Source organism: Cydia pomonella, chromosome 8 (genome assembly GCF_033807575.1).
Source record: "Cydia pomonella isolate Wapato2018A chromosome 8, ilCydPomo1, whole genome shotgun sequence".
NCBI classification, from domain to species: domain Eukaryota; kingdom Metazoa; phylum Arthropoda; class Insecta; order Lepidoptera; family Tortricidae; genus Cydia; species Cydia pomonella.
The window spans coordinates 22,542,481-22,569,786 of NC_084710.1; the positions used below are offsets into that span (position 1 = coordinate 22,542,481).

General features: G+C 40.8%; 2 protein-coding genes across 3 annotated transcripts in view; one reads left to right on the forward strand and one right to left on the reverse strand.

Annotated features, from left to right (window-relative positions):
- Window positions 1–210: 210 nt before the first annotated feature.
- Window positions 211–18,096, forward strand: LOC133520333 (zinc finger protein Xfin-like). Its single transcript, XM_061854706.1, has 15 exons — window positions 211–808; window positions 3,247–3,528; window positions 4,443–4,487; window positions 8,014–8,190; window positions 8,270–8,354; window positions 8,418–8,542; window positions 8,604–8,717; window positions 8,779–8,892; window positions 8,954–9,054; window positions 9,101–9,242; window positions 9,410–9,592; window positions 9,989–10,155; window positions 13,449–15,241; window positions 15,364–15,516; window positions 16,566–18,096. Exons 1-15 carry the CDS (start codon window positions 635–637, stop codon window positions 16,748–16,750), a joined length of 3,840 nt encoding a protein of 1,279 aa, XP_061710690.1. The 5' UTR covers window positions 211–634; the 3' UTR covers window positions 16,751–18,096.
- A 4,982-nt stretch (window positions 18,097–23,078) lies between these two features.
- The window catches only part of LOC133520854 (moesin/ezrin/radixin homolog 1), an 81,897-nt gene continuing 77,669 nt past the window's right edge, over window positions 23,079–27,306 (reverse strand). For both annotated transcript variants that reach the window (XM_061855542.1, XM_061855541.1), the window contains one exon: window positions 23,079–26,612. In XM_061855542.1, the coding sequence (XP_061711526.1) occupies window positions 26,448–26,612 (165 nt within the window). In that variant the 3' untranslated portion in view covers window positions 23,079–26,447. The remainder of the gene's footprint in view (window positions 26,613–27,306) is intronic.

Genomic DNA, 27,306 nt, shown 5'->3' on the forward strand with positions numbered 1-27,306 from the left:
TTTTTTTCAATGTGAATTAATGATATTATTTTGAGGAAAACATATTTGTTATTAAATGACTTTACAAAAAAAAAGAACATTTATTTTTATATTCATATAAATAATAGGTATGATAATGAGTCATTTCCATGGTCCTATAAGAAAGTTGCAAAAAAAAAGTTTTTAAGAGCATTCGGATTCTTTCTGCGGACTTTAATAGCCTAATTGTATGAACGTATGAACATATGAGACAATATTTTGATGGAAATCAATCCAGACTAGACGTATGTTTAATCAGTAAGTCATGACTTTTTGAATTGTTTTATCATTTAGACAATTTATTCATGGCGGTTTTTGAAATTTTCCCAACAATTTGTTGTTATCTTGGAAATATCTGAACGTTCTCAAACTTGTATTTGGGTCGGGCCAAAATGTCAAAGTTGTCAAACAAAACAGGAATCGGGCTGATAATTTCGCGTTTTTAAGCCTAAAAAGAAATTAAATATATGATTTAAACCTCGTATTCTTCTTCAGGCGTTTTGTACTAAAGTTCCATAACGTGGGAACGTAGCGGTCGCGTTTTCGACGTGATGAGCGCTCGTAGAAGGGTCTTACTCTTATTGTTTATTACTTGTCGTATTTTGTGACAGTGGAAATGATTCGCACGTACAAACGGAAGCCGCTGGAGTGCCGGTACATCGAGGGCGTGATGGGGCTGTGCCGGCTCTGCCTCGGCACCGCGGAGGCGGCGGTGCCGATATTTACTGAAGACCCCGATAACATCTGCTCCACGCTCGCTATGAGGATTATGATCTGTGTCGGTTTGGATGTTAGTTTTATTGTATTTTATTTAGTAGCTTCTGCCCGCGACTTCGCCTGCGTGGGATGATTATTATGATTAATAAAAAACTATCCCATCACCCTCAACTTCATTCCAAATTTCATCAAAATAGGTTCAATAGTTTAAGTGTGAAAGGTAACAGATTTTATTTTATTTAGTGAACACAATGCAAGTTTACAGTGTCAGACCAATTCACTTACATGCTAGGAAAACATAAATTATCAAGAATAATAAATATACATGGTGAATCAAAGACATACAAAAATATAAAAATCATGCACATAAAAATGTCAAAACTAATTCAAATTGACATTTTACTTACACTCTAAGAAAACAAGATAATAAAATCAGGTAAAACAATATAAATAAAATGTCAAAACAGATTACATAATTATCTTATACAATGTCAGTCAATCAAATTAATGAAAATTTAAAAATATTTTAGCAATTTTGCACAAGTGTGCTAAACGATCGGCGAACATGACAGCATCATTGTGCCGAGTGAGCACCAAATGAAGAAATGATAAAGCACGCGTGGTAGGTGCGTGCCTCGCGAAACAGCGGACGCTCGCATGCAGATAGACAGACAGAGTTGCTTTTGCATTTATAATATTAGTTGGGATATTGTAATCTTTGAGATCAGAGGGCGAGTGCTATTTAAACAATAAGTTAGACTAATGTTACTTAGTGATGTGATACGACTTCACAAACTTTGATCTATATAATAATGGACACTGTGTGACATAGGCTCCTCAGCTAAATAACTGCTCGCAATTGACATATATATCTTAGGATGGGCCTTACGGGCACTAAGAATGGTGCTAGTTCAGTGGTGTCACTCACGACACTAGTGTTCTTATATGAATATATATATGTCAATGCTGCTCGCCTATAGTTACATAATACTAATTTAATCTTTTTTATGGTAATAATAATACTAATTTACTCTTTTTTATGAATGCAGGCAGCTTATAGCTGATACGTGCACATTAATATCCCGCACTTGTGTTTTGTTCATTTATAAAATGTTTGCCGAGTCTGTTTTTAAAAGAGTTCACTGAGGGTGCACTGATTACGGATTCAGGCAAACTGTTCCTCACTTTCATTACGCGGTTAGACAGGAAGTGTCGTCTTGGGTTGCTACTACTCTGCGTCCGTGTCAGCTTCAGGTAATGTCCTCTCAGTCTGCCACACATATTCCGAGTGAAAATATCACTCAATGCGGGTACATTGTAGTATCCTATAAGCCAAGGAGTGGAATGCCCTACCCAAGTCTGTGTTTCCGTATGAGTACAATCTGAATCTCTTCAAGGCTAGAGTAAATAGGTATCCACCGTAGACCGCATCATCACTTACCATCAGGTGTGATCGTGGTCAAACGCCTGCCTATCCTCCATAAAAAAAAAGTATTTTGTATGTTTCTATTAATATCTTTTGTGCCATTTTAAATTGTGAATTCTATGTATAACGTTATTTTATATGGGTGCTTGCCTGAAATAAAATCAATTTATTTTTTTATTTTTTTATTTTATTTTAATAGTATTTTGTATGTTCTGCCTTCGCTGCTCCAGTGTTGTTAAGCCCAATTCCTTTAACCTATCCTCGTATGGTCAGTTGCGAAGAGATGGAACCAGTTTTGTTGCTCGTCTTTGGACTCTTTCAATAAGATTAATATCGGATCTTTCGGAAATATGGATTCCAAATTTGGAAGGCATATACCAATAAGGGTCTTATATATGTCTTATAGAGCCCAATGAAAAGATACTTATCCATATAACGAAAAGCTTTCTTGATCATATATAATATAGAAGTACCTGGGCGACCGAGCTTTGCTCGGTTATAAATAACTATTTATTGTAATATGGTGGTGTATAGGTGATAATCTTAACTACATTTTTTTCCTAAATTAAACTTGTCTAAAACAATAAAAATTAAAAAAATATATATAAAATTGAACATATAAAATAAAAAAAAACAAAAGTTAGTCACCGGGCGAGATTCGAACCCGTAACACTGGTTTAGCAGTCCGCGTCTTAACCCGCTGGACCAGACGAACAATGGCCGGCAACGCGAAATTAGCGACCATATTCTGCGTCGAAAGAAAAACGCATGAAAACTCGAAAACACGCGTTTTCCCAAACATAAGACTAATCTAGATCGATTGTTTACCCCCAAAAACCCCCATATACAAAATTTCAGCAAAATCGTTAGAGCCGTTTCCGAGATCCCGGAAATATATATACAAGAATTGCTCGTTTAAAGGTATAAGATTGGCTTTTTTGGTTAACCCCAAAATGTCTTCTTCCCATTTTAAGTTATCAGTTATAATATAATGACACCAAGATATCTGCTATAATAATTATACGTGTGCCTTAGCACACACAGCACACACACAGAAAAAACCCTAAGGTTTTTATGATTTGCAGGTAAAACGCGATGACAACCTCCCGAACCTAGTTTGTGTAACCTGCTACAAGTATCTAGAAAACTACTACGCTTTCCGGAAGAAATGTGAACTGTCATATCACAGATTGAAGTCACATCTCCAAGCATCTCGCAACCGGCAACCAATTGAAACAGTTACAGAGAATGAAGAGATATTGAAAGAGATGATTGATCAGGACGAGAATATGAACATTAATGAGTTTGGGTTGGAAATCGGTGAGGAGTCTGACAACAAGGTGGAGCCAGAATCAGTGATAGGTGATGTGAGTATTCATCGGAAATATACAAAATGTAACACTTTTTAATGTTCCCGAACAGTCGTTATCATATACATCGGAGCGGCCAAGGCGCTCACAAATATCTTAATGCGCATCTATTGTCAAGTCAAAATATATCTGAACATACAAGTTGTGTGTCCGGATATTTTTGAGCACCTCGGCACCAATATATCTGATGCCGACTGTACGAACCTAATTTTCCTTCTTTGTTAGCAATTTTAAAGCATTAAAGATATGTTATCTAACTCTTACATCAAAGTTAATTGTAAGTAAATATTATTTTTTACTGCAATAAAATGTTTGATAAAATTTTTAGGGTTCCGTACCCAAAGGGCGAAACGGGACCCTATTACTGAGACTTCGCCGTCCGTCCGTCTGTCACCAGGCTGTATCTCATGAACCGTGATAGCCAGACAGTTGAAATTTTCACAGATGATGTATTTCTGTTGCCGCTATAACAACAAATACTAAAAACAGAATAAAATAAATAAATAAATAATAAATATTATAGGACATTATTACACAAATTGACTAAGTCCCACAGTAAGCTCAATAAGGTTTGTTTTGAGGGTACTTAGACAACGATATATATAATATATAAATATTTATAAATACTTAAATACATAGAAAACACCCATGACTCAGGAACAAAATATCCATGCTCATCACACGGATAAATGCCCTTACCAGGATTTGAACCCGGGACCATCGGCTTCATAGGCAGGGTCACTACCCACTAGGCCAGACCGGTCGTCATATAAGGGGGGGGCTCCCATACAACAAACATATTTTTTTTGCCGTTTTTATAAATAATGGTACGGAACCCTTCGTGCGCGAGTCCGACTCGCGCTTGCCCGGTTTTTTTAATTAGGTATTTATTCTATTTTTAAAATTTTCAGGTGCAAACAGTAGATCCTGTTCAGGAAAATTCAGAAGCTGCTGAGGTTGGTTTTCCATGGCTTTTATAGGTAAACAATAAAAAGAGCAGTTTTCATAGAATACTATAATGTAAATTCTAATAATTAATAGAATCAGGCGTTACTTTAAAAACAAGTAAGTATAACGGGTTAGCACTGATTGACTAACACGTTATTTTCTTGCGGATTAGCAAAGTAATATTTCTTGCTTTAATGTAAATTCTATCAAAAAATAAGATGTCACAATCACCAGAATGTTCCCCTTTTGATGAAGTTGTTATTAATTTTGTTTTAATTTAATGCACTTTAATTTCACGACCAGTGTGAAGTCATTTGATTTTTTTTTTTTATATTCAACCAGTTATTTGATTTATATTCAACCAGCTTAAATAAGTAAGTAAGTAATATTTTATTTGTGAAACACAGGATATAATACAGATGACAGTGAAATGATATAGTACTCTGTGATCTACCATATAGGTGTACAAATATTTAGTCTTATAGCTAATTTATTATCTAGATAGCTTAGAACCTATTATATATTTACATTATAGCAAATTAATTTTACATTCGGATACATTGAAATTATTTCACATAAAATAAAGAAAGGATACTTTTGGTCACGGGACAAGTTTTTGTCAGATAAAAATTCATTGAACGCGGCCTGTTAGCCGTCCCGCCGGCACGCACGCGCGTTCTTTCCTCCTCCCCCCTGCACCTTTTTGCAGCTTTGACGCTTATAAACAATATTCTAAACAGCGACAGCTCCCTGGATGGAAGCGCTGGTGGCCTAGCGGTAAGAGCGTGCGACTTGCAATCCGGAGGTCGCGGGTTCAAACCCCGGCTCGTACCAATGAGTTTTCAGAACTTATGTACGAAATATCATTTGATATTTACCACTCGCTTTTCGGTGAAGGAAAACATCGTGAGGAAACCGGACTAATCCTAACAAGGCCTAGTTTACCCTCTGGGTTGGAAGGTCAGATGGCAGTCGCTTTCGTAAAAACTAGTGCCTACGCCAAATCTTGGGATTAGTTGTCAAGCGGACCCCAGGCTCCCATGAGCCGTGGCAAAATGCCGGGACAACGCGAGGAAGAAGAAGAAGACAGCTCCCTGGATGTTTTTTTTACCCCTGAATCAAAACTTTTGGTAGCATCAAGCCATTACCTGGAGATACTAGTCACAAAAAGTTCTATTACCTTCTAATATAATTATACTGTGTTAACTACTAGTCTACCTTCCAACACAAAATAAACATAGCTATACTTTAAGCCTTTATAAACTAAATTATATTTCAAATTGTTGAAATTAAATATGTAACAAACTACCTTAAAAAAAAAAGAAATGTATTGTATATTGCTATTATAAGTTAAGAAGTAAATATACCTAAATGTAATCTGAGTGTTAGCATGTAAGGTTTATCTGTTTATATAGTGCTAATATTACATATATTAAATAAAATAAAAAAAAATTGATTCATTGATTGATTAAAATTCAATAAACTTGATCGCCTTCAAAATCTTTGCATCAGAATTATATTTGGTCTACGTAAATATGATCACATTTCTAACATTCGTGCACAGCTTAAGAGGATACGGGAGCTGAGATTATATTTTAAGTGAATATATCCGTCTCGCTAACGGAAGCGGCTCCTAAAACTAGTGCGATAAGGACAACGCCAGGTTAGGCGTAAAAACCTGCGTAGAAGTTTCAAAAAACTATCCTACTCGACTGTTTCCTCCTCCAAAACTTAACCAAATGTAACGAAATTTTGAAATCTAAATGGTAATGAAATTATCTGTGTCGGACTGTTTTGCTTTTTAGGCTAATTGATGTCAGTTTTGAATACTATTCTTATCTTTGCGGCCTAGCAAATTAAAAATAAGTATACTGTTTACTTTATGTGTAAACACTCTTACTCCTCTAATTTATTCGTGCACCACCTGTTTTTAAAAGTTTTTTGATCTTTATATCCTGCTACCCTAAGGTTGTCTGGAAGAGATCGCTTACAGCGATAAGACCGCCTGTTGCTACCTTTATTTATATAGTAAATCTTGTTTAAATTTATTTTGTATGTGGTGCAATAAAAATCATTTACTTACTTACTATTTGCCAATAAAGTTCCTGTTTACCCATTCAGGGCCCGTGACTCAGCGTATGGGTCATGTTAAAACAGTCGCGCAGGGCCCGTGACTCACATGTGAGTCGTGAATAAATTCTGATTTAAACATATACAAAACGTAATATGACGAAATAATATAAGTATAATTTGAGCTAACAACCATCTTTATAAGGCATGTTGAAAAACATAATTGTAAACATGTTTTTTTTTTAGTGAAACAGGGTCTAGAATATTAAAGTTTGGTTTACTGGAAGTGTAATATAGTAAATATTCTGAAATTCAAGATACATACGTGTCCCAAGCAAATGGATAAATCTACATTTCAAAAATAACAAAAATATATTTATGCCTGAAGTTATTGACATGACTCAAGGTATGGGTCACCGTGGCGCTAATTGTAAAAACTACACATATCTTCATAGCACGCAAAAATAAACTTTATAACTTGGTTTTAAAGCTTATTTCATGACGAAACTCGTTGCAAATTGTACTTTTTTACAATGGATTACTGTTTGGATGGTAGCAAGCAACATTTCTAAGGACAAACTTATTACCATGCCAATTTTTTTTGTTTCATTATAAAAACAGGGCGGCTTATACAGTCACCAACTAAATGGTATATTGTATTATCGCAATAGTGTGTGAGAAATATTTAAAAGAAAAGATTTTTTCTAAACATTTTCGTGGTAATAAGTACTATAATACATTTTAAGTGCTCTATTGTTTATATTATAATGACGTTTACCAAAACAAAGTTAAGCCACACACAAAGTTAACCGGCCACAGGTAAGATTATCGGAGACACATGGACAATAAACAATGGATGCACCTGGGCGGCGGCGGAATTATCTTTAACGTGGTATTTTTGACATAAACTCAAGAAATGATTCGCCCCATCCCCTCTATTAAGATGTATTTTTGAGTAACATGGGAAATTATATTTAGTCACGATTTATTCGTTGGCGACTTTATGCTCCTCTCTGTGCTCTTCAGTGATTTCGTATTTTGTGATTTTTGTGACCTTGGCTATGGATACCCGGAATTTGAACCCTCCTGACAAATTGTGCTATGAACTGGACTCCGAACCTGTGTGTCCGAATGTTCATTCTTAGTTTCTTACAAATATCAACAAATTAGTAAATATATATATATTTTAATATGAACAGTAAACAGTTGGTTAGTAAAAATGTTGCTTAATATTGTCTAACGGACCGGATTCATAAGCGGCAATTTCTTTGACGTTCGCGCCAGGCCCCGAGACCCATAAGCTGAGTCACACGTTTTAGCTGAAAACGGTTTGTATGGTGGCCCGGCGTGGTGTGTACGCTTCGTGGTTCGTGGCCATGAATGGGTTAATTGCTCGCTCGTGTACCGTGTGTCGTGTGTGTATATTACTAGAACCCCTTGTCTATTTGTATTACATTATTTCAGGAAGAATATAGAGTGATGCAACCCAACGAGTTAAATACACTCATAACATCAGTACTCGTGAAGCTTGGCATCCTGTCGCAGCGCGATGACCAGCTAGCAGTGCTTAGATCAGATGTTTCAAGGCTGCAGCTTGAAGCCGGAGATGGGGCGGTGGTCAGGATGGAGTTAGTCGAAGAGGTATAGTAGGGCTAGTAGACATAGTCCTATCAGCAATCTCATAACATCAGTACTCGTGAAACTTGGCATCCTATCACAGCGCGATGACCAGCTAGCAGTGCTTAGATCAGATGTTTCAAGACTGCAGCTTGAAGTCGGAGATGGGGCGGTGTGGTCAGGATGGAGTTAGTAGAAGAGGTATAGTAGGACCAGTAGACATACTCCTATCAGCAATCTCATAACACCAGTACTCGTGAAGCTTGGCATCCTGTCGCAGCGCGATGACCAGCTAGCAGTGCTTAGATCAGATGTTTCAAGGCTGCAGCTTGAAGCCGGAGATGGAGCGGTGGTCAGGATGGAGTTAGTAGAAGAGGTATAGTAGGACCAGTAGACATACTCCTATCAGCAATCTCATAACACCAGTACTCGTGAAGCTTGGCATCCTGTCGCAGCGCGATGACCAGCTAGCAGTGCTTAGATCAGATGTTTCAAGGCTGCAGCTTGAAGCCGGAGATGGAGCGGTGGTCAGGATGGAGTTAGTAGAAGAGGTATAGTAGGACCAGTAGACATACTCCTATCAGCAATCTCATAACACCAGTACTCGTGAAGCTTGGCATCCTGTCGCAGCGCGATGACCAGCTAGCAGTGCTTAGATCAGATGTTTCAAGGCTGCAGCTTGAAGCCGGAGATGGAGCGGTGGTCAGGATGGAGTTAGTAGAAGAGGTATAGTAGGACCAGTAGACATACTCCTATCAGCAATCTCATAACATCAGTACTCGTGAAGCTTGGCATCCTGTCGCAGCGCGATGACCAGCTAGCAGTGCTTAGATCAGATGTTTCAAGGCTGCAGCTTGAAGCCGGAGATGGAGCGGTGGTCAGGATGGAGTTAGTCAAAGAGGTATAGTAGGACTAGTAGACATACTCCTATCAGCAATCTCATAGCATCAGTACTCGTGAAGCTTGGCATCCTGTCGCAGCGCAATGACCAGCTAGCAGCGCTTAGATCAGATGTTTCAAGGCTGCAGCTTGAAGCCGGAGATGGAGCGGTGGTCAGGATGGAGTTAGTAGAAGAGGTATAGTAGGACCAGTAGACATACTCCTATCAGCAATCTCATAACATCAGTACTCATGAAGCTTGGCATCCTGTCGCAGCGCGATGACCAGCTAGCAGTGCTTAGATCAGATGTTTCAAGGCTGCAGCTTGAAGCCAGAGATGGGGTGGTGGTCAGGATGGAGTTAGTCGAAGAGGTATAGTAGGACTAGTAGACATACTCCTATCAGCAATCTCATAACATTAGTACTCGTGAAGCTTGGCATCCTGTCGCAGCGCGATGACCAGCTAGCAGTGCTTAGATCAGATGTTTCCAGGCTGCAGCTTGAAGCCGGAGATGGGGCGGTGGTCAGGATGGAGTTAGTCGAAGAGGTATAGTAGGACTAGTAGACATACTCCTATCAGCAATCTCATAACATCAGTACTCGTGAAGCTTGGCATCCTGTCGCAGCGCGATGACCAGCTATCAGTGCTTCGGGAAGATGTGTTGAGATTGCAACTCGAAGCTGGAAATGGGGCGGTGGTCAGGATGGCGTTAGTCGAAGAGGTGTGCAAGATTTGTCTTTGACATGTGTCATTTTCTATGTATTTGGGTCGTTATTACAGATTGGATTTTGTATGTAGTGAGTGAGAAGTGCGACTGTGTGCACGCAAAAAATGGTAGAAAGATTTGTACGGTAAGATATCGTTTGAGCTCCTCCCTTCCGACGTGTCGGAAGCCGGTGTTGCTCGAAGGTAACAAGTGTTATTCAACTTTGTATTTTTCAGGATGACGAGTTGGAAACAGATGTCAAACAGGATTATTTAATAGAAATATCCGAGGCTCCTGCCCCAGCGGAGGCTCCGAAAGAAACAAAGACAGGTTTCCAGCGGCAGGCTAAGCTAATCGAACCGAAACCTAGCTTTGTTGAAGCGAAGAAAAAGACTGGCAAGATGTAAGTCTGATCATATAAGCTATCCATTCAGCTCTAATCTCGACACGTTGTTTTGTTTCTAAGAAGCAGTTTCGCTACATACCGGGAAACCCATTTTATCGGCTACGACATAACGCTACGAACGTAGCTCAGCGGAAGTTTAGAAAATCACTGCGCAGTTGAACCAACCTCCTGAGATAAGGGTTAGAACTTTAAAGTCCCATTTAGACTGATCAAGAATTTTCATGCAATATTCGATACATTAATAAAAGCGGCCAAATGCGAGTCGGACTCGCCCATGAAGGGTTCCGTACCATTTATGACGTATTAAAAAAAACTACTTACTAGATCTCGTTCCATCATAGAAATATAAATATATTTATTGCAAGAACATACTGTTTTGATACAATCGGTGGTCTTAGAATAAAAAGTCCTTATGTTCTACCCTATGAAAGGCATGCAATATAAAGCAAGCGTCAAACAAACATGCAAACAATACAATTTAAAATATAAACATTTAGAACATGTATCGGATGATAAAAATTACAAATAGGACATTACTAAATAAAGCATTAGATTAGGAAAATAATATTAAACATGTCAATTTTAAAATTATTTCATTAAATAAAAATGAAGAATCCTAGATAGGAACCACATAATTGTCGACCAACAACATGGTTTTATGAAAAGAAGATCCACCGTCACTAACCTACTAGCATGTGTCAGGGTCTGGTCTAGCCATCTGGATAATGCAGAACCAATCGATGTGATATATCTGGACTATGAAAAAGCTTTCGACAGAGTGCCCCATCGAAGACTCCTGGCCAAACTCGAGCACTTTGGCATAAGAGGAAGGCTTCTACAATGGATAGAATCGTTTCTAAAAGACAGAAAATTTAGAGTGCGAATCGCTGACAGTGTTTCTGACGAATTTGATGTTTGGAGCGGCGTCCCACAGGGATCGGTGATCTCAACCACCATGTTCAGCATATATGTTACCGACTTACAGACCACCATTGAATCCAACTTCAGCTTCTTTGCAGATGACTCCAAGCTGTTTGTAAACCCTATGATAGACCACAGCAAACTACAGTCAGACCTGAACCGAATTAGGGACTGGTGCCTAGACTGGCTTATAAACCTCAACGAATCAAAATGCACAGTCCTCCACATGCACAAGAAAAACCCAAAGTTGCCCTACACTTTAAACAATGTACAGTTAGCAGGAGTCACGACCCAACAAGACCTGGGAGTCATTATATCCAACGATCTCAAGTGGGAACCCCATATTTCAAAAATGGTAAAAAAGGCCAACTCTATAATCTACATAATTAGAAGAGCTTTTCGTATTCTCACCACCGAAACGATGCTTAAAATATATAAGACCTACATAAGACCAATTCTGGAATATGGTTTTCAGATATGGAATCCATATTTCAAAAAAGACATTGATATGATCGAGCGAGTGCAGCGTAGATTTACTAAGATTCCCGCGCAGTTAAAGTCACTTTCGTATGAGGAAAGATTGGTCAAGCTGGGCCTGTCAACACTACAAAAAAGGCGTGAACTTGGCGACTTGATCGAGACGTTCAAAATAATTCACGGATACTACGACTGTCCAGAACTAAGCGACCTCTTCACTCGAAATCCAAACACGCGCACAAGAGGACACTATCTTAAACTAGTAACAACAAAGCATAAAACAAATATCAGCAAAAACTTTATTGCAAACCGAATAGTAAATGCCTGGAACAAATTACCCTCTGAAGTTGTGAACTCTTGTAGTGTGAATCTATTTAAAAACAATCTTGACAGACTATCTAAGCACTGAAATCGTGTAGTGAACTTTGATTTAGACGTACCAGCATCAGCTGCCTGTCTTAAACCAAATAATAATAATAATAATAAATGGTCGTGCCACGCTCTATTGGGATCGATCTATTATTACTGACAGGACTATTGTAGCCAATAAGCCTGACATCGTGATAATAGATCGATCGCAACGCCGGGCCGTGCTCGTCGACATCACCATCCCCCATGATGAGAATCTCGTGAAAGCCGAGAAGGACAAGTCCAGTAAGTACCTAGACTTGGCTCACGAGATAACCGCCATGTGGGATGTTGATTCGACGATCATTGTCCCGATAGTCGTTTCAGCGAATGGTCTCATAGCGAAGAGTCTCGACCAACACCTTGAGAGACTCTCGCTAGGTGGTTGGATCAAGGGTCAGATGCAGAAGGCGGTGATCTTGGACACGGCGCGGATAGTCCGCCGGTTCCTCTCTCTGCAGCCCTGACCACCGGCAGCTTGGGCCCTGCCCCGCTGCTGGCGGCACACTAGGTTAAGTTTTTTACAATGTGTTTATATGTGTTTTGTATAGTATTTTTTGATGTATTTTTATATTTTACTTTTATATCCATATTGTAAAAAACATAACCTAAGAAGAAAGAGAAATAAAGAGAATAATAATAAAAAAATATCAAGCGTTAGATAATAAAATCATGGAAAAAAATTACAAATTTCAATATGTCAATACCAAGACGTCGGAAAGGGACAAACGATTATTAGCGGCTTGTTAACTTTAGACGTTTATGAATAAGGGGGGTAGTGAATAATCCTTTCCCATCGTATTTTCACGGAAACGCACGAAGGCTATTTCGGTCAGTCACAGTACAAAAAGTACTGAGGTTGACTGAAGTAGCAGGACTAATACGAACGTTTCCGATAAAATACGATGGGAAAGGATTGTTCACTACATCTGTACCCTACCGCGGAGACTCACTACTACGCATGTGAGAGTAGCACGCCCTGTCTTGTGTCTCGCTTCAACCGCTGCATAAATATGAGCGCAGCGCCCGCGCGCGCTTCCTTCTCAGGGCAAAGAGAAATAGGACCGGACTTGTGCGGTCGACTCTGTTTTCCATGTCAAAAAAAAAGCCCGCGTTTCAGTTGACTTCTGCCGCCGATGCAAACGCATGTCCTATAACCTAATATGCTGCGCTCCATAGTTCGCTGGCAAATCCCGAATTTGGACTTTTGAGACGCTGTCAAAGATTAATGTTTGTATTTGATAATATTTTAAGAAACACGACATTTATGTAACGTATTTTACTTTGACATGCATGAACTGTGTCAATACAAATAATTTTCACATGCCCTAGGGCCGAGCATATCAAGGGTCAATAAGTACACTTAATGATATCTAATGTACCATATGTTCTTGTGAATAAACTTTCATTTCAAGACCAAGTTTGTGCGCCGTACGAGTGAGTTTCCTTTTAAGCGATAAAACAAATAGGGTTACCTATGACAGGCACACAAACATCGGCGCCATGGGGTGCCCGACGTGCGGGCGCGTGCTGGCGTCGCGCTCGGCGCTGCTGCGCCACGCGCGCACGCACTCCGGCGAGCGGCCCTTCGCGTGCCCGCGCTGCCAGCGCCGCTTCGCGCAGAAGGAGGTCATGCAGCGACACATGCTGGTCCACGAAGGTAATACCGCACATACACTACCGTCGCGCTCGGCGCTGCTGCGCCACGCGCGCACGCACTCCGGCGAGCGGCCCTTCGCGTGCCCGCGCTGCCAGCGCCGCTTCGCGCAGAAGGAGGTCATGCAGCGACACATGCTGGTCCACGAAGGTAATACCGCACATACACTACCGTCGCGCTCGGCGCTGCTGCGCCACGCGCGCACGCACTCCGGCGAGCGGCCCTTCGCGTGCCCGCGCTGCCAGCGCCGCTTCGCGCAGAAGGAGGTCATGCAGCGACACATGCTGGTCCACGAAGGTAATACCGCACATACACTACCGTCGCGCTCGGCGCTGCTGCGCCACGCGCGCACGCACTCCGGCGAGCGGCCCTTCGCGTGCCCGCGCTGCCAGCGCCGCTTCGCGCAGAAGGAGGTCATGCAGCGACACATGCTGGTCCACGAAGGTAATACCGCACATACACTACCGTCGCGCTCGGCGCTGCTGCGCCACGCGCGCACGCACTCCGGCGAGCGGCCCTTCGCGTGCCCGCGCTGCCAGCGCCGCTTCGCGCAGAAGGAGGTCATGCAGCGACACATGCTGGTCCACGAAGGTAATACCGCACATACACTACCGTCGCGCTCGGCGCTGCTGCGCCACGCGCGCACGCACTCCGGCGAGCGGCCCTTCGCGTGCCCGCGCTGCCAGCGCCGCTTCGCGCAGAAGGAGGTCATGCAGCGACACATGCTGGTCCACGAAGGTAATACCGCACATACACTACCGTCGCGCTCGGCGCTGCTGCGCCACGCGCGCACGCACTCCGGCGAGCGGCCCTTCGCGTGCCCGCGCTGCCAGCGCCGCTTCGCGCAGAAGGAGGTCATGCAGCGACACATGCTGGTCCACGAAGGTAATACCGCACATACACTACCGTCGCGCTCGGCGCTGCTGCGCCACGCGCGCACGCACTCCGGCGAGCGGCCCTTCGCGTGCCCGCGCTGCCAGCGCCGCTTCGCGCAGAAGGAGGTCATGCAGCGACACATGCTGGTCCACGAAGGTAATACCGCACATACACTACCGTCGCGCTCGGCGCTGCTGCGCCACGCGCGCACGCACTCCGGCGAGCGGCCCTTCGCGTGCCCGCGCTGCCAGCGCCGCTTCGCGCAGAAGGAGGTCATGCAGCGACACATGCTGGTCCACGAAGGTAATACCGCACATACACTACCGTCGCGCTCGGCGCTGCTGCGCCACGCGCGCACGCACTCCGGCGAGCGGCCCTTCGCGTGCCCGCGCTGCCAGCGCCGCTTCGCGCAGAAGGAGGTCATGCAGCGACACATGCTGGTCCACGAAGGTAATACCGCACATACACTACCGTCGCGCTCGGCGCTGCTGCGCCACGCGCGCACGCACTCCGGCGAGCGGCCCTTCGCGTGCCCGCGCTGCCAGCGCCGCTTCGCGCAGAAGGAGGTCATGCAGCGACACATGCTGGTCCACGAAGGTAATACCGCACATACACTACCGTCGCGCTCGGCGCTGCTGCGCCACGCGCGCACGCACTCCGGCGAGCGGCCCTTCGCGTGCCCGCGCTGCCAGCGCCGCTTCGCGCAGAAGGAGGTCATGCAGCGACACATGCTGGTCCACGAAGGTAATACCGCACATACACTACATACGTGTAATTTACATGATAAAACTTTTATACTCGTGTTAAAATAAACGTATACTCGAGCCCAGTAACTTGTAAAAATAACCCTAATTTATTGTCAACAGCGGTGCGTCCACACAAGTGCTCAACGTGCAACAAGAGCTTCACTCAACGCAACGCTTTGCATCTCCACGAGCGCTCACACCTCCCCCCGCACGAGAGAGCGCTGGCGCTGCACAGCTGCCCTCACTGTCCTAAACTCTTCCTTTATTCTTCAGGTAATTAAAGAAAACGGGCCAACTATTTTATGTTGATAGTAGTGCGTCCAAACAAGTGCTCAACATGCAGCACCATGTGTGTATGTTAGTAATTAGGCCGGTCCAAACGGAGCGAGCATACGCGCGAGGCACTTTCCTCGCGTACAAAACGGCCAGTGTAGACGTACCTCGGCCAAGGCCATAGAGAAATAAGAAGTAATAGAGTGCTCACTCCATACATCAGTTTTGGTACCAAAATGCTTATTATATACGCAGTCGACATCTAGCATCGAGTAGCGGAACTCTCAGTACTGCTACTCGACAATAGATATCGCGGCAAACAAAAAGTCTAATGCTCAACGATTTTCCGTTAATATTATAACCAGAGTAACCGGAACTCTATTTTCAACTCCTACAATTATTCTGGTTATAATATTAGCTGAAAATAGTTGAGCATTAGACTTTTTGTTTGCCGCGATATCTATTGTCGAGTAGCAGTACTGAGAGTTCCGCTACTCGATGCTAGATGTCGACTGCGAGTATAATAATCATTTTGGTACCAAAACTGATGTATGGAGTGAGCACTCTATTACTTCTTATTTCTCTATGGCCGAGGCAGAGCGCACGTTCTCCTCGGGCGAGCGCGACCTTGGCCGAGCCGCTCGGTGTCGGTTTTTCGGCATGTTCATTAATAATGAGTGTCGCAAATTGTCGTGCCCTTGTTTTCTTCCTCATTATCTGTCATTACATTACATTACATGTTTAGGGTCCTGATGGGACTTCCTAGATTCTGCAGCGCATCTGGCATGATTGCCGACGCTCATGTAGAAGACTTCCACGCCATAATGCGCAAAAGAATCATGTCCAGCAACAGCATACTAAGTATGTTAGCGTACAGGCCAAACAGTATTTCGCAAAGGCGTTGGATGTCCGCATTAATAAACATTACAAAAATGTTTACAAAATGATATGGAATCCTTAATTTGTAAACCAAATAAATTATTTTTCATTTCATGTATTTTCTATTAAATTCAAAACTATTCAAGTTATGCCTATTTCTATGTGTTCAGGTCTTTCACGCCACATGATGACTCACTCAGGCCGCGTGTACGTCTGCGGCGCTTGCCGACGACAGTTCGCAGACAAAAGTTCAGTTCTGCGTCACCACAGAGCCCGGCACGCGCATCTAGAGGAACCCGACGAACCCGAGTGCGTAGAAACAGAAAACCCGCCCACAGAAGATGATAATACATAGCGGGAATAATTATATTGTGATAGGTACGCTTATGTTTCGGAAACCCGACGAACCCGATAATGTAGAAACTGAGTACACGCTCAATAAAGACGAAAATGCATCGCGGGGCGTATGTTCTGCATCACCATAAAACTCCACACGTGCAACTAGAGGAACCCGAGTACGTAGACACTGAGAACGCGGTCACTGTAAATAAAAATATATAATAGAGATAATTATCTTGTGACACGTGCGCGTATGTTTAGGAAATCCGACGAACCCGATGGTGTAGAATAGAAACTGCCAATACGTCCAATGAAGACGAAAATACATAGCGGAGCGTGTGTTTTATGTCACCTTACAGCTGGATATGCAACAAGAGGAACCCGAGTGTGTAGAATTTAAAAACGCGTCTATTGAAGATGAAAATAGATAGTGGAGCGTGTGTTCTACGCTAATATAGAATACGCCACGTGAAATTAGAACAACCCTTCGAACCCGAGTGTGTAGAAACGTAAAGCGCGTCGACTGAAGAATAAAATAAGCAGTGGAGCGTATACAGTTCTACGTCACCACATCCACCAACCACCAACAATTAATACTGTTGTTGTGGATGGTTTCTTAACGAAAGGTAGTTTAGTCTGTGACTAAAATATTCATATAGTCAAAATATTATATTTATATTTATAGTATTTTAACTTGCCAACATAGGTAATAAAACTCATTCGGACACACCTAAACCTTCAACTGCACTTTAATTACCCATAACATTTTCTACTTATTCAATTTTCTTCCCTGCTAGGAGTGATCAAAGTGGCACTTTTCTGTTCTAGTACATTTTATTGCCAGATATATTTCATTGTGTTAAAATATTAACACAATGAAATATGAAAATCAATCTATTACAATTTCTTTATAATCGATTACGTGCACACCATTTTTTTAGCTTAAATAATATTTTAAAACATAATAATATCCTCATAGATGATGTGAAAAGCAGTATGTGTCACATAGTAGCAAAATTATATCAATCATAACACATTCACGGCCGGGAACCCACCTGGTGGGCGCTCGTGAACTTCGTTCAGATGCCGGACAACTCGCTGGGCGGGTTGTTTGTACGCAGCTATAGACCACCGGTTTCTGGGGTAGTGCGCCGTTTTTTAAAATGTGATAAATAAATATATATATATATATTATAGGACATTATTACACAAATTGACTAATCCCACGGTAAGCTGAATAAGGCTTATGTTGCGGGTAACCTTGGGTTGGGCGGTTAACACTATTCGTCAATACACTCAGGAGCCAATGTACGCCCACGCCGTAAATGTTATTTTGCTCCCATGTGACAAAATCTACTATTTAAATACTTACCAACTATTTGAATTTAATTACTTATTACTGGTAACGGTTATTTTAGATTACATATTTATTACTTACATTTAGCTGATCTCGAATAAAATAGAGATAGATAAATACTTAGGATTAATGGAAATATCGTACTTAAACGAAAGAAATTGTATTTACAGTACATATGGTGCTACTTTACCGCACTAGTGCGAAAATTAGCATATTACGTTTATATATCGAACATTTATCGAACATTCATATGTACTGTAAAACGTTGTACGATACATGTGCGAATAGGTAATCCTTCGGTCGTGTTTTAATTTATCGCCACTCGTTTCGAATTTCCTATTTTTCGCACTTGTATCGTAATGTACTATTATTTAATAACATTTCATGTTGTGATACGTAATGAAAGATATTTAGGCCTGATTTTTGTCATCTTATGTTACATTTCTATTGAAAATAACACAATGAAAGGGGTCTAAAGTCAGGCTTTAATATTTTAATATTGGCAAAAAATACAATAATTGCACAGCGAATTCTACATTTTATCCTAGAATTATGTAAAATGTGTCAAAATTTATGAATTTCATATATAAGTTGATATGTAATATAAGACTGAGGATATATCTATATCTTTATTTTTGTTTCTAAAAGAGCACTTATAATAATATTTAACATATAATAAATAAGCATCGTACATAGCAATACAATATAACTATGGGCCCATTCAATTTGTATAGGTATTGTTTTATTTCATATGATGTCAGTATTGAATCATATCGTTGTTATAAGATGTAGTATGTAAAGGTCTGGATTCTGACGGGGTTATATTTCTGATAAGTACTAAAATTACATACCCCGGGGTATGGAGGGTAGAGGTATGGAGAACAATCTCTTATGGGAGATCTGTTGCTAACGTAGCTGGCAGCTGTAAATAATAGTTCGAAATCTCTCCGGTGGCGCTAGTGTAGCACAAGGACATGACATGAACTTAGACGTTATTGACGGAGCGAAGTGCGCTGTCAGTATTTTTTTTATCTAAGTCAAAAAGTTCACTATGTATTGTGTCGCCACCTAGTTAAGGTTTTTTGATGGACACTTTTCATACACAGTTCACCTTACCCCTACCCTCCATACCCCGGGGTTATCGGTGTGGGAACGTTTGACATTAGCCAATGAGTATTAATTTGAAAAACAGAATGAATTCTTGCAGGTTTCTACTTAATGAATAATTGATTAAACAGAATAATTAAATGAAAAAAGTATTATTTTCTTTTGTAGACGGACAAAGAAACTTTGCTATAGAGTGAAACACATTTTTGTTCACCACACCAACACAAGGAAAATACTACTTTTTTAATAAAGTTGCCAGCTCAGCCACTTCTGGACTGTATGTAGGTTGTACATATGTTATATTAATTTGAACTGTTACTTTATTTGTATAATATTATATTTAGGAGTATGTGGCAGATGTGACTTGTGCTATTGAAAAGTACACAAAATGTTATACAAACAACAAATAAGGAATGTCTACAAAAAAAAACTATAAGCAAAACAGAGGCGCGTGCCCGGTGGCTATGAACACATTGGTCAACTTATTTGATACCAGAGGTGGGCATGACGAATAACGATGTTTTCGAATGATTATTCGTATTGAATTCATTCGTGGAATAAATTTATTCCACGAATGAATTATTCGTGAATAAAATAGCCCACGAATAAATTATTCGCCAATAATATTGGTCGAATAATTAGCATACAAAATAACTATTTAGCTTTTTTCTATCCTATGTTTTCTATCGGTTTATCTGGTCTGATGTCAGTCACCTAGATATGTCTTAAAATGTAAATAATTACAAACAAATAATAATGAACATAGGTGTCTGTCTGAAACTCTCTAGTACACAACTGATAAGAAAGTTGAGTTACTTACGTGTCTCTTTCATTTATATGTCTCTTTATAGTTGGCTCTTATTTACGATGGAGCTGCTTATTCAGATTTGCCATCTGAGCCTGTAGGTACCTACTGAAATATCGTTCGTGTTAAAATAATGAATGATTTATTCGCGAATAATCTCACGACGAATGAATTTTTATTCGAATAATTATTTAGCTGAAAAAATATTCGAATAATGCCCAACTCTGTTTGATATGAAAATTTGAGCTGTCAAATTTATTTATTTCCTATCTCTATTTCTCCACATAGCTAATTATTACTGTTATTATAGATTTTTCATTTATTTACTTTAGTATTCAACTAGGTCGGGTAGTTAAATCTAGTCAAATTTGTTTTTCTTTTATGTATATGAAATATAACGGGAATTGGAAACTTATCTGGATAAGTTATATCTGTATATTTAGCTGGCTAAATATTACTGTTTGTTGATAAATAACAACGTTATCATGTAACAATAATATGAAAATAAATATGGATAAAAAACTTAAGTAAGTCACCTGTTGTATGTAGTTGTGACGTGTTCGAATAGACAATACATGTTTAAAAGACACACACAAACAAAACAAATGTCTATTCGAACACGTCACAACTACAAACAACAGGTGATTTACTTAAGTTTTTTACCTATATTCGATTGGTACTGAATGTTAGCCGACAGCTTCCTAAAGTGTTTCGATGCTTTCAATGGAATCACTATCCTATATTAACATATGTGTCGATGTAAATATATGTATATAAGTCTCACTTACTGAAATTAAGTGCATATGTGATAATGCTAAGAAATGAAATAAAACAGAACATTTAATTAATCGTTTTATTTGAAAGAAAAAACACAGTAAAGGGGCCTACTGATTATCAGTTCGGCGGACGATATCGGCCTGTCAGTTATTCGCAAAAGCGGTCCATCACGAATAACTGACAGGCCGATATCGTATTGCATAATTTTCCTTCCACTATGGGGTTCACTAGGGTTTGATTGCAGGTCGATTTGCAGTTGCATACAAATTGTCTAACCAATCAGGGCTAACATTTTTTTTTACGATTTCGGGATAAGTGCCTTGATAGAAGTAGCTCAGTATTGAGAGTAGAATCGAACGTTGCATTTAAAGTCCCATAGTGGACGGCACGTTGTAGGAATCATTGACATATATCTAAGGACCTCCGCTAGCTGGCGCGGGTGCACGGAGCGGGTTAACGAACAATAGTATGAGCGACGCTAACTGAAGCGGACGCGTGCGGCGGATTTCACCCACAAATAGCACCCGCGTGCGTGCGCACGCGGCGGGCGTCCGCGTCAGCTAGCGTAGGCCCTAAGGCGGGCCTTTCGGGCAGTAAGAATGGTGCTAGTTCAGTGGTAGGTATCACTCACGAATTCGAGCCAATCGTGAAGTCTAACGCAACCAGTTGCGACCAATCGCGCACGTGATGCGAACTCATCAACCAATCGCGTTGTGGCATGTGGCATTAGACTGCACGATCGGCTCGAATTCGTGTGCGTTACACCGCTGTACCGGCCCCATTCTTATTGCCCGTAAGACCCGTCCTTAGATATGTCAATGGTATTAACATACTTCGTTCTTTTTAGTAATAGAAAGAACTCCACAGATGTAAGCGTGCAGTTTTTATCAGGCTCTTTGGTTGTTAATAATAATAATGGTATAATCTAATGAAGTATGGCCAATACCTACTTATACAACCCGATTTGAAACCACAAGCTTACTTCTGCGAAGTTCTTTCTAATGCCAAAAATAAACTAACACGGAACGAAAATCGCGGTGATCTTTCTACGTTGGCATCGAGACTCGAGTATGCAGCGGATGTCAGAGACAAAAGCCATATTAGGGGCTGGAACAATAAACATCACATTTACGCCGCGCGCCAAAAATCTGACGGCTCCTGTGCTGCCTCCTACAGTTCATGCACGCTCCCTATAGCAGCCAGTAGATTTTTGAATTTGGAATGTTCTACATCGCTCTATCGACATTTTTCCTGTCGTGTGTATACATTTTGGTATACATGTGTAACAAAATTAGTGGATTCGGTATCGCTTTCTGTTTAGGAAAAAGTAGAACTCTCCTACTTGCAGGGCGCCTCATAATAATAGGTCGGGTGAAGCCCGACATTCAAAGCGCGCTCTTGCCTGCAGGGTGTCTCGTACTAATAGGTCGGGTGAAGCCCGACATTCAAAGCGCGCTCCTGCCTGCAGGGCGGCTCATACTAATAGGTCGGGTGAAGCCCGACATTCAAAGCTCACTCCTGCCTGCAGGGCGACTCATACCAATAGGTCGGGTGAAGCCCGACATTCAAAGCTCGCTCCTGCCTGCAGGGCGACTCATACTAATAGGTCGGTTGAAGCCCGACATTCAAAGCGCGCTCCTGCCTGCAGGGCGGCTCATACTAATAGGTCGGGTGAAGCCCGACATTCAAAGCGCACTCCTGCCTACAGGGCGGCTCATACTAATAGGTCGGGTGAAGCCCGACATTCAAAGCGCACTCCTGCCTACAGGGCGGCTCATACTAATAGGTCGGGTGAAGCCCGACATTCAAAGCGCACTCCTGCCTACAGGGCGGCTCATACTAATAGGTCGGGTGAAGCCCGACATTCAAAGCGCACTCCTGCCTACAGGGCGGCTCATACTAATAGGTCGGGTGAAGCCCGACATTCAAAGCGCACTCCTGCCTACAGGGCGGCTCATACTAATAGGTCGGGTGAAGCCCGACATTCAAAGCTCGCTCCTGCTTGCAGGCGCCTCATACTAATTCAAAGCGCCTACGTTCTTATAAATATATAGCTGGTAAGTTTCTAAGTGCTTCGTGGCTTTAAATTTTCATTTAATATAATTAAGTACGTATGTGGCTTTCCATAAATAACTTAAAGAAGGGTCCTTATGGTTCATGTGCAATAAGGAACCTTTTTATTAAAATTTATGTTGGAATTTCCGATTGAAAGGACCTTATTGAAGCATAAGGACCCTCTGTGATGGAAAGCCACACATGTAAATTTTGTGATAATGCGAAGAAATGAAATAAAACACATTTACTTAATCGTTTTATTGGAAAAAAATTCACAGTAGTTGAAAGGCAACATGGTATTGTATAATTTTAGAAAATAATGACAAGATATAAATAGTGTAGCGTAACCGTGTCGCCAGTCGCACGCGACCATCGCAGCGACCTGGCAGCATTCAGACTCGGAACATGCAACGGATGGCACTTCAAACAGAACACAGAACGCTCGCTAATATAATTTCGAAATAACTCACGCCAACCGTATTGTAACTTATGGAATGCCTTTTATACACTTAACAATTAAATATACGCTCCCTATAAGCATACTAAACTGAAGCTTTTCGAATTTTGTTCAAGAGATCGCGACGCGATCGGACAGAAAGAATAGATACGATAATTACACTTGAACCGATATCTCCTACGGCTAATTATAAATGATTATAAAAATAAATAAGATGCGCCCCGCGGCCCGCTCCAACACTTGAGCATCCTTCTCTAATGTATCGCCGTCTCTCTCCCCGGAGCGAAGCCGCTGCCGAGCCGGCTTCCCACGCCTCGATCGCGCTCGCTCTCTCACCTGGTGCGGGAACGGGACGGAGCGATCGAAGTATGGGACGAAAGCTCGGCCCCTGGCCTCTAAGCTATCTCTATAGTAGTCAACAGGCAACTATAACATACCTAACACAAATAAACATTACTGAATAACTCGACGCACAGTTTCATGACTCACATTCCCAACATACATCTATCAGTTAGAAATAAAATCCGAATTATTTAAAAAATAATTATTAATAATAAAACAAGCCGGTATGCCGTCGTGATCGTTTGTAAATGTTTTTAAAATATGGTTAAAACGTGATTTCTCTTGTATACATATTCGGTTATAGCACATTATGGTCTAAAATAAAATTACTATTAAGTAATAATCAATATTTACATACAGTTCCGACTGACGTCGCAAACTCGTGCTGAAAAGTACACGGCGTTCTCGTCTGCTATACGATTAACGTTTAAGTTCGGAACTCTAAGGGCCATTCGGACGGTTTGCAATCTTACTTCTTCTAGCTACGGTCTAACAGCATTTTTTTTTAATTTTATTGGATTTAGATCCAAAACATGTACTTGTAAACTCAGTTTCAAATTCGACCGCGCCCTCTTATACAAAATATGACCTTTACCATACAGACTATTATTGCGTACACAAGTCGATTACAATTTATAAATCGAGAATAAAATTCTCTAAAAATACATTCGACGGATCATACATACAAATATCTGCAAAAATTATAGACAGTCGTGATTGTAAATATATTTATTGCAAATAAAATGGAAAAACATGATTTAATTTTTAGCTAGTCGGAAATACTTTGTCTATACTTTTGGCAGATTATTGTCTGATTTTTTTTTAATAATTTGTGTATATTTTACTCAAAAGTGGCAGCATTAGGAGAGCGAATTGTCGCTGCTTTTCCGACGGACTCCCTTAGGCCGTCCTTAACTAGGATATGTGTAAAACGCTTACAAAACTTGGTCCAAACCGTAGACTGGTGGGCTTTTCCATATTTAACCGCAAAACTTGGATATAAGCACTAAACTAGAGCTTTACTAGCACATATGGTGTATTTATTCTAGATGTTTTTATATAAAATTGACCGCAATAATTATAGTGAAGTGTTTAGTTTAGTTTAATATTGTTTCTTCCAAAACTTGTTTGTTGTTTGCCTGCCTAAGTCTATTACAATACCTATAAATAGTTTAAGACCATGACCACACGTACAAAAATTAGTCTTTCACATAAGGCAGCTCTCAGTCGCAATCTACTAGAACCGTTTCAAATACATATTAGGTTTTCGTTATTCCAACACTCAATTTCCATTATTTATTTATTTGAACATTCAATGTTTTATGTGTCGTAAATGTTTAACCTTTTGAACACCACGCCTATCGCACGCGGCGCGTAATCGTGAACCTTGTCGGTACGCATGAAGGTTGATATTGGGCTGTAGCCGCGCGCGTCATATGACGTCTTTGGCGGTTAAAAGGTTAAATGTGGACACGGCTAAAACTTCCAACAGTTATTGTTATAAGTGTTGCAGATCTGGACAACGCAAAATATTGTTACGAACAGTCAATATTCTAAGTCAGGGCTCGGCGAAGGCAGGATTCTCAGAGCCGCAGATAGGCTGCCATCCGTCCGGGGGTGTCAAGAAGTGTCCGGAGAAAACCCATTTTCATGTAAGGAAGCATATAAAAACTACATGTAAAATTAAAGGTCTTGTTTTAAAAAAATATTATTTTCGGACTCGTCCGGGGAAAAAATGCGATTTACGCCAAATGTCCGGGTTTTTTTGAATCTTTGTCCGGGCTTGGCGAAATTCGAGATGGCAGCCCTAGCCGCAGACGGTGTGTAAAGCGGTCATGATCACAAAGTGTAAAGTTTTGGTTGACTCGAACTGAATCATCGAACCTCCAAAGGGGTTTGCCGACGAGTGTTATAAGCAGAGCCCGTACTTTTCATGCCGTTGACAGAAAAATGACGTCACGCTACATAGAGTATGATTCCAATTAATATTTTCGTAATAATTAATCATTTATCAACCTCTTTACGTAAGTTATACATATACTTGACAATCAGTACAGAAACGTCTAACTGACTCTCATCTTATTGTCACTCAAATCAATAATAGATTATTAATTTATTAAATATAGTTTGTCAAAGGGCTATCTCATTTCAAACATAGACAGAGGGAGTCACACTATCTTTGTCTTACACTAGTACTAGCATCCAAAAGAAAAGGATGAGTATAGTTTTTTTTGTTCTTATTTACTGACAAATTGGTTTGACCAACTATAATACATATTTTTGATTTTTAACAGCGTAATAAGCTTTTATTCTCGTAACAAGTATTTATTTTGATACCCGTCAATAAGTAAGTTATCTAAATTTGTAGTATTATAAAACAATAGATATTTTTGTTCATAGTTTGTCCGTGTTCAAGAACAAAGTTCGGCAAATTTTGTTTTCTAGAAATTGATCAATTTGGTTCCAGTCATATTTTTCATACTTTTGTATATTTTCTTACTTTACTTGCATGTAGTACACAACTAAACCGGTAATTTATAATTGCGTAATTTACATTTCTATGTAATAGTTTTCTTAGTAATGTAGGAAACTTTAGGCCTATTTTTAGTTCATTTACTTTAGACATATTTGTAAAAGGCTGTTTGTTTTCTAAATAAAAAAATAAAAAAAAAAAACAACTCCTGTATGTTAAATTACGTCATTTTTGCGTCAACGGCACGAAAACTACGGGCCCTGTTTATAAGTGTTGCAAATATGTTCACGGTGTAATAGAACCCTCCAGTCCGGTCCCGGTCCAGTGCTGCCGGTGCAGGTTACATGTTCTCGAACTGGTCGACGCGGCGCTTGGTGTTGCCCTTGCGGATCTCGCGGAGGGTCTTGTACTTGTCGCGGCCCTGGCGCACGTTCTCGCGGTGGATCTTGTCCATGGCGGTCTCCTTTGTCTCGTCGCGGGATTGTGCGAGGTCTTGCTTCAGGGCCTGAATAATAAATGGAAGGTTTAGCATTTTATTTACAGTTATTTATTATGATTTACTTCTAGCTGTATCATTTTAAAAATATTTGAGAAGGGGAGGTATTAAATTTTTGCATGCCTATTAAAGTACATATAAATATTATTGATACTAAATAAATTTTTTTTATACGTCGGTGGCAAACAAGCATACGGCCTGCCGGATGGTAAGCAGTCTCCGTAGCCTATGTACACCTGCAACTCCAGAGGCGTTACATGCACGTTGCCGACCCTAACCCCACCCCCCTCGTTGAGCTCTGGCAACCTTACTCACCGGCAGGAACACAACACTATGAGTAGGGTCAAGTGTTATTTGGCTGCGGTTTTCTGTAAGGTGGAGGTACTTCCCCAGTTGGGCTCTGCTCTAGATCTGGAATGACATCCGCTGTGCTGTGCCCTACCACACAAGGCGAGATGACATTCACATTGCCCATACCTCTCTTATGGACGTAGTTTAAGGACATATCCGGGTCCAGGTAAATTTGTTATCCACTATTCTTTATTATATTACTTTATTTTATTAGATCGAATTATTATGACATAATGAAATAGTACTTTGGAGGTGTTACGGTCATATTTTATGATGTTTTAAAAATAGTATGTATACAAAATAAATTTGAAAGCGGAAAACAACATAACAGACGGTATCGTCATTATAAAGT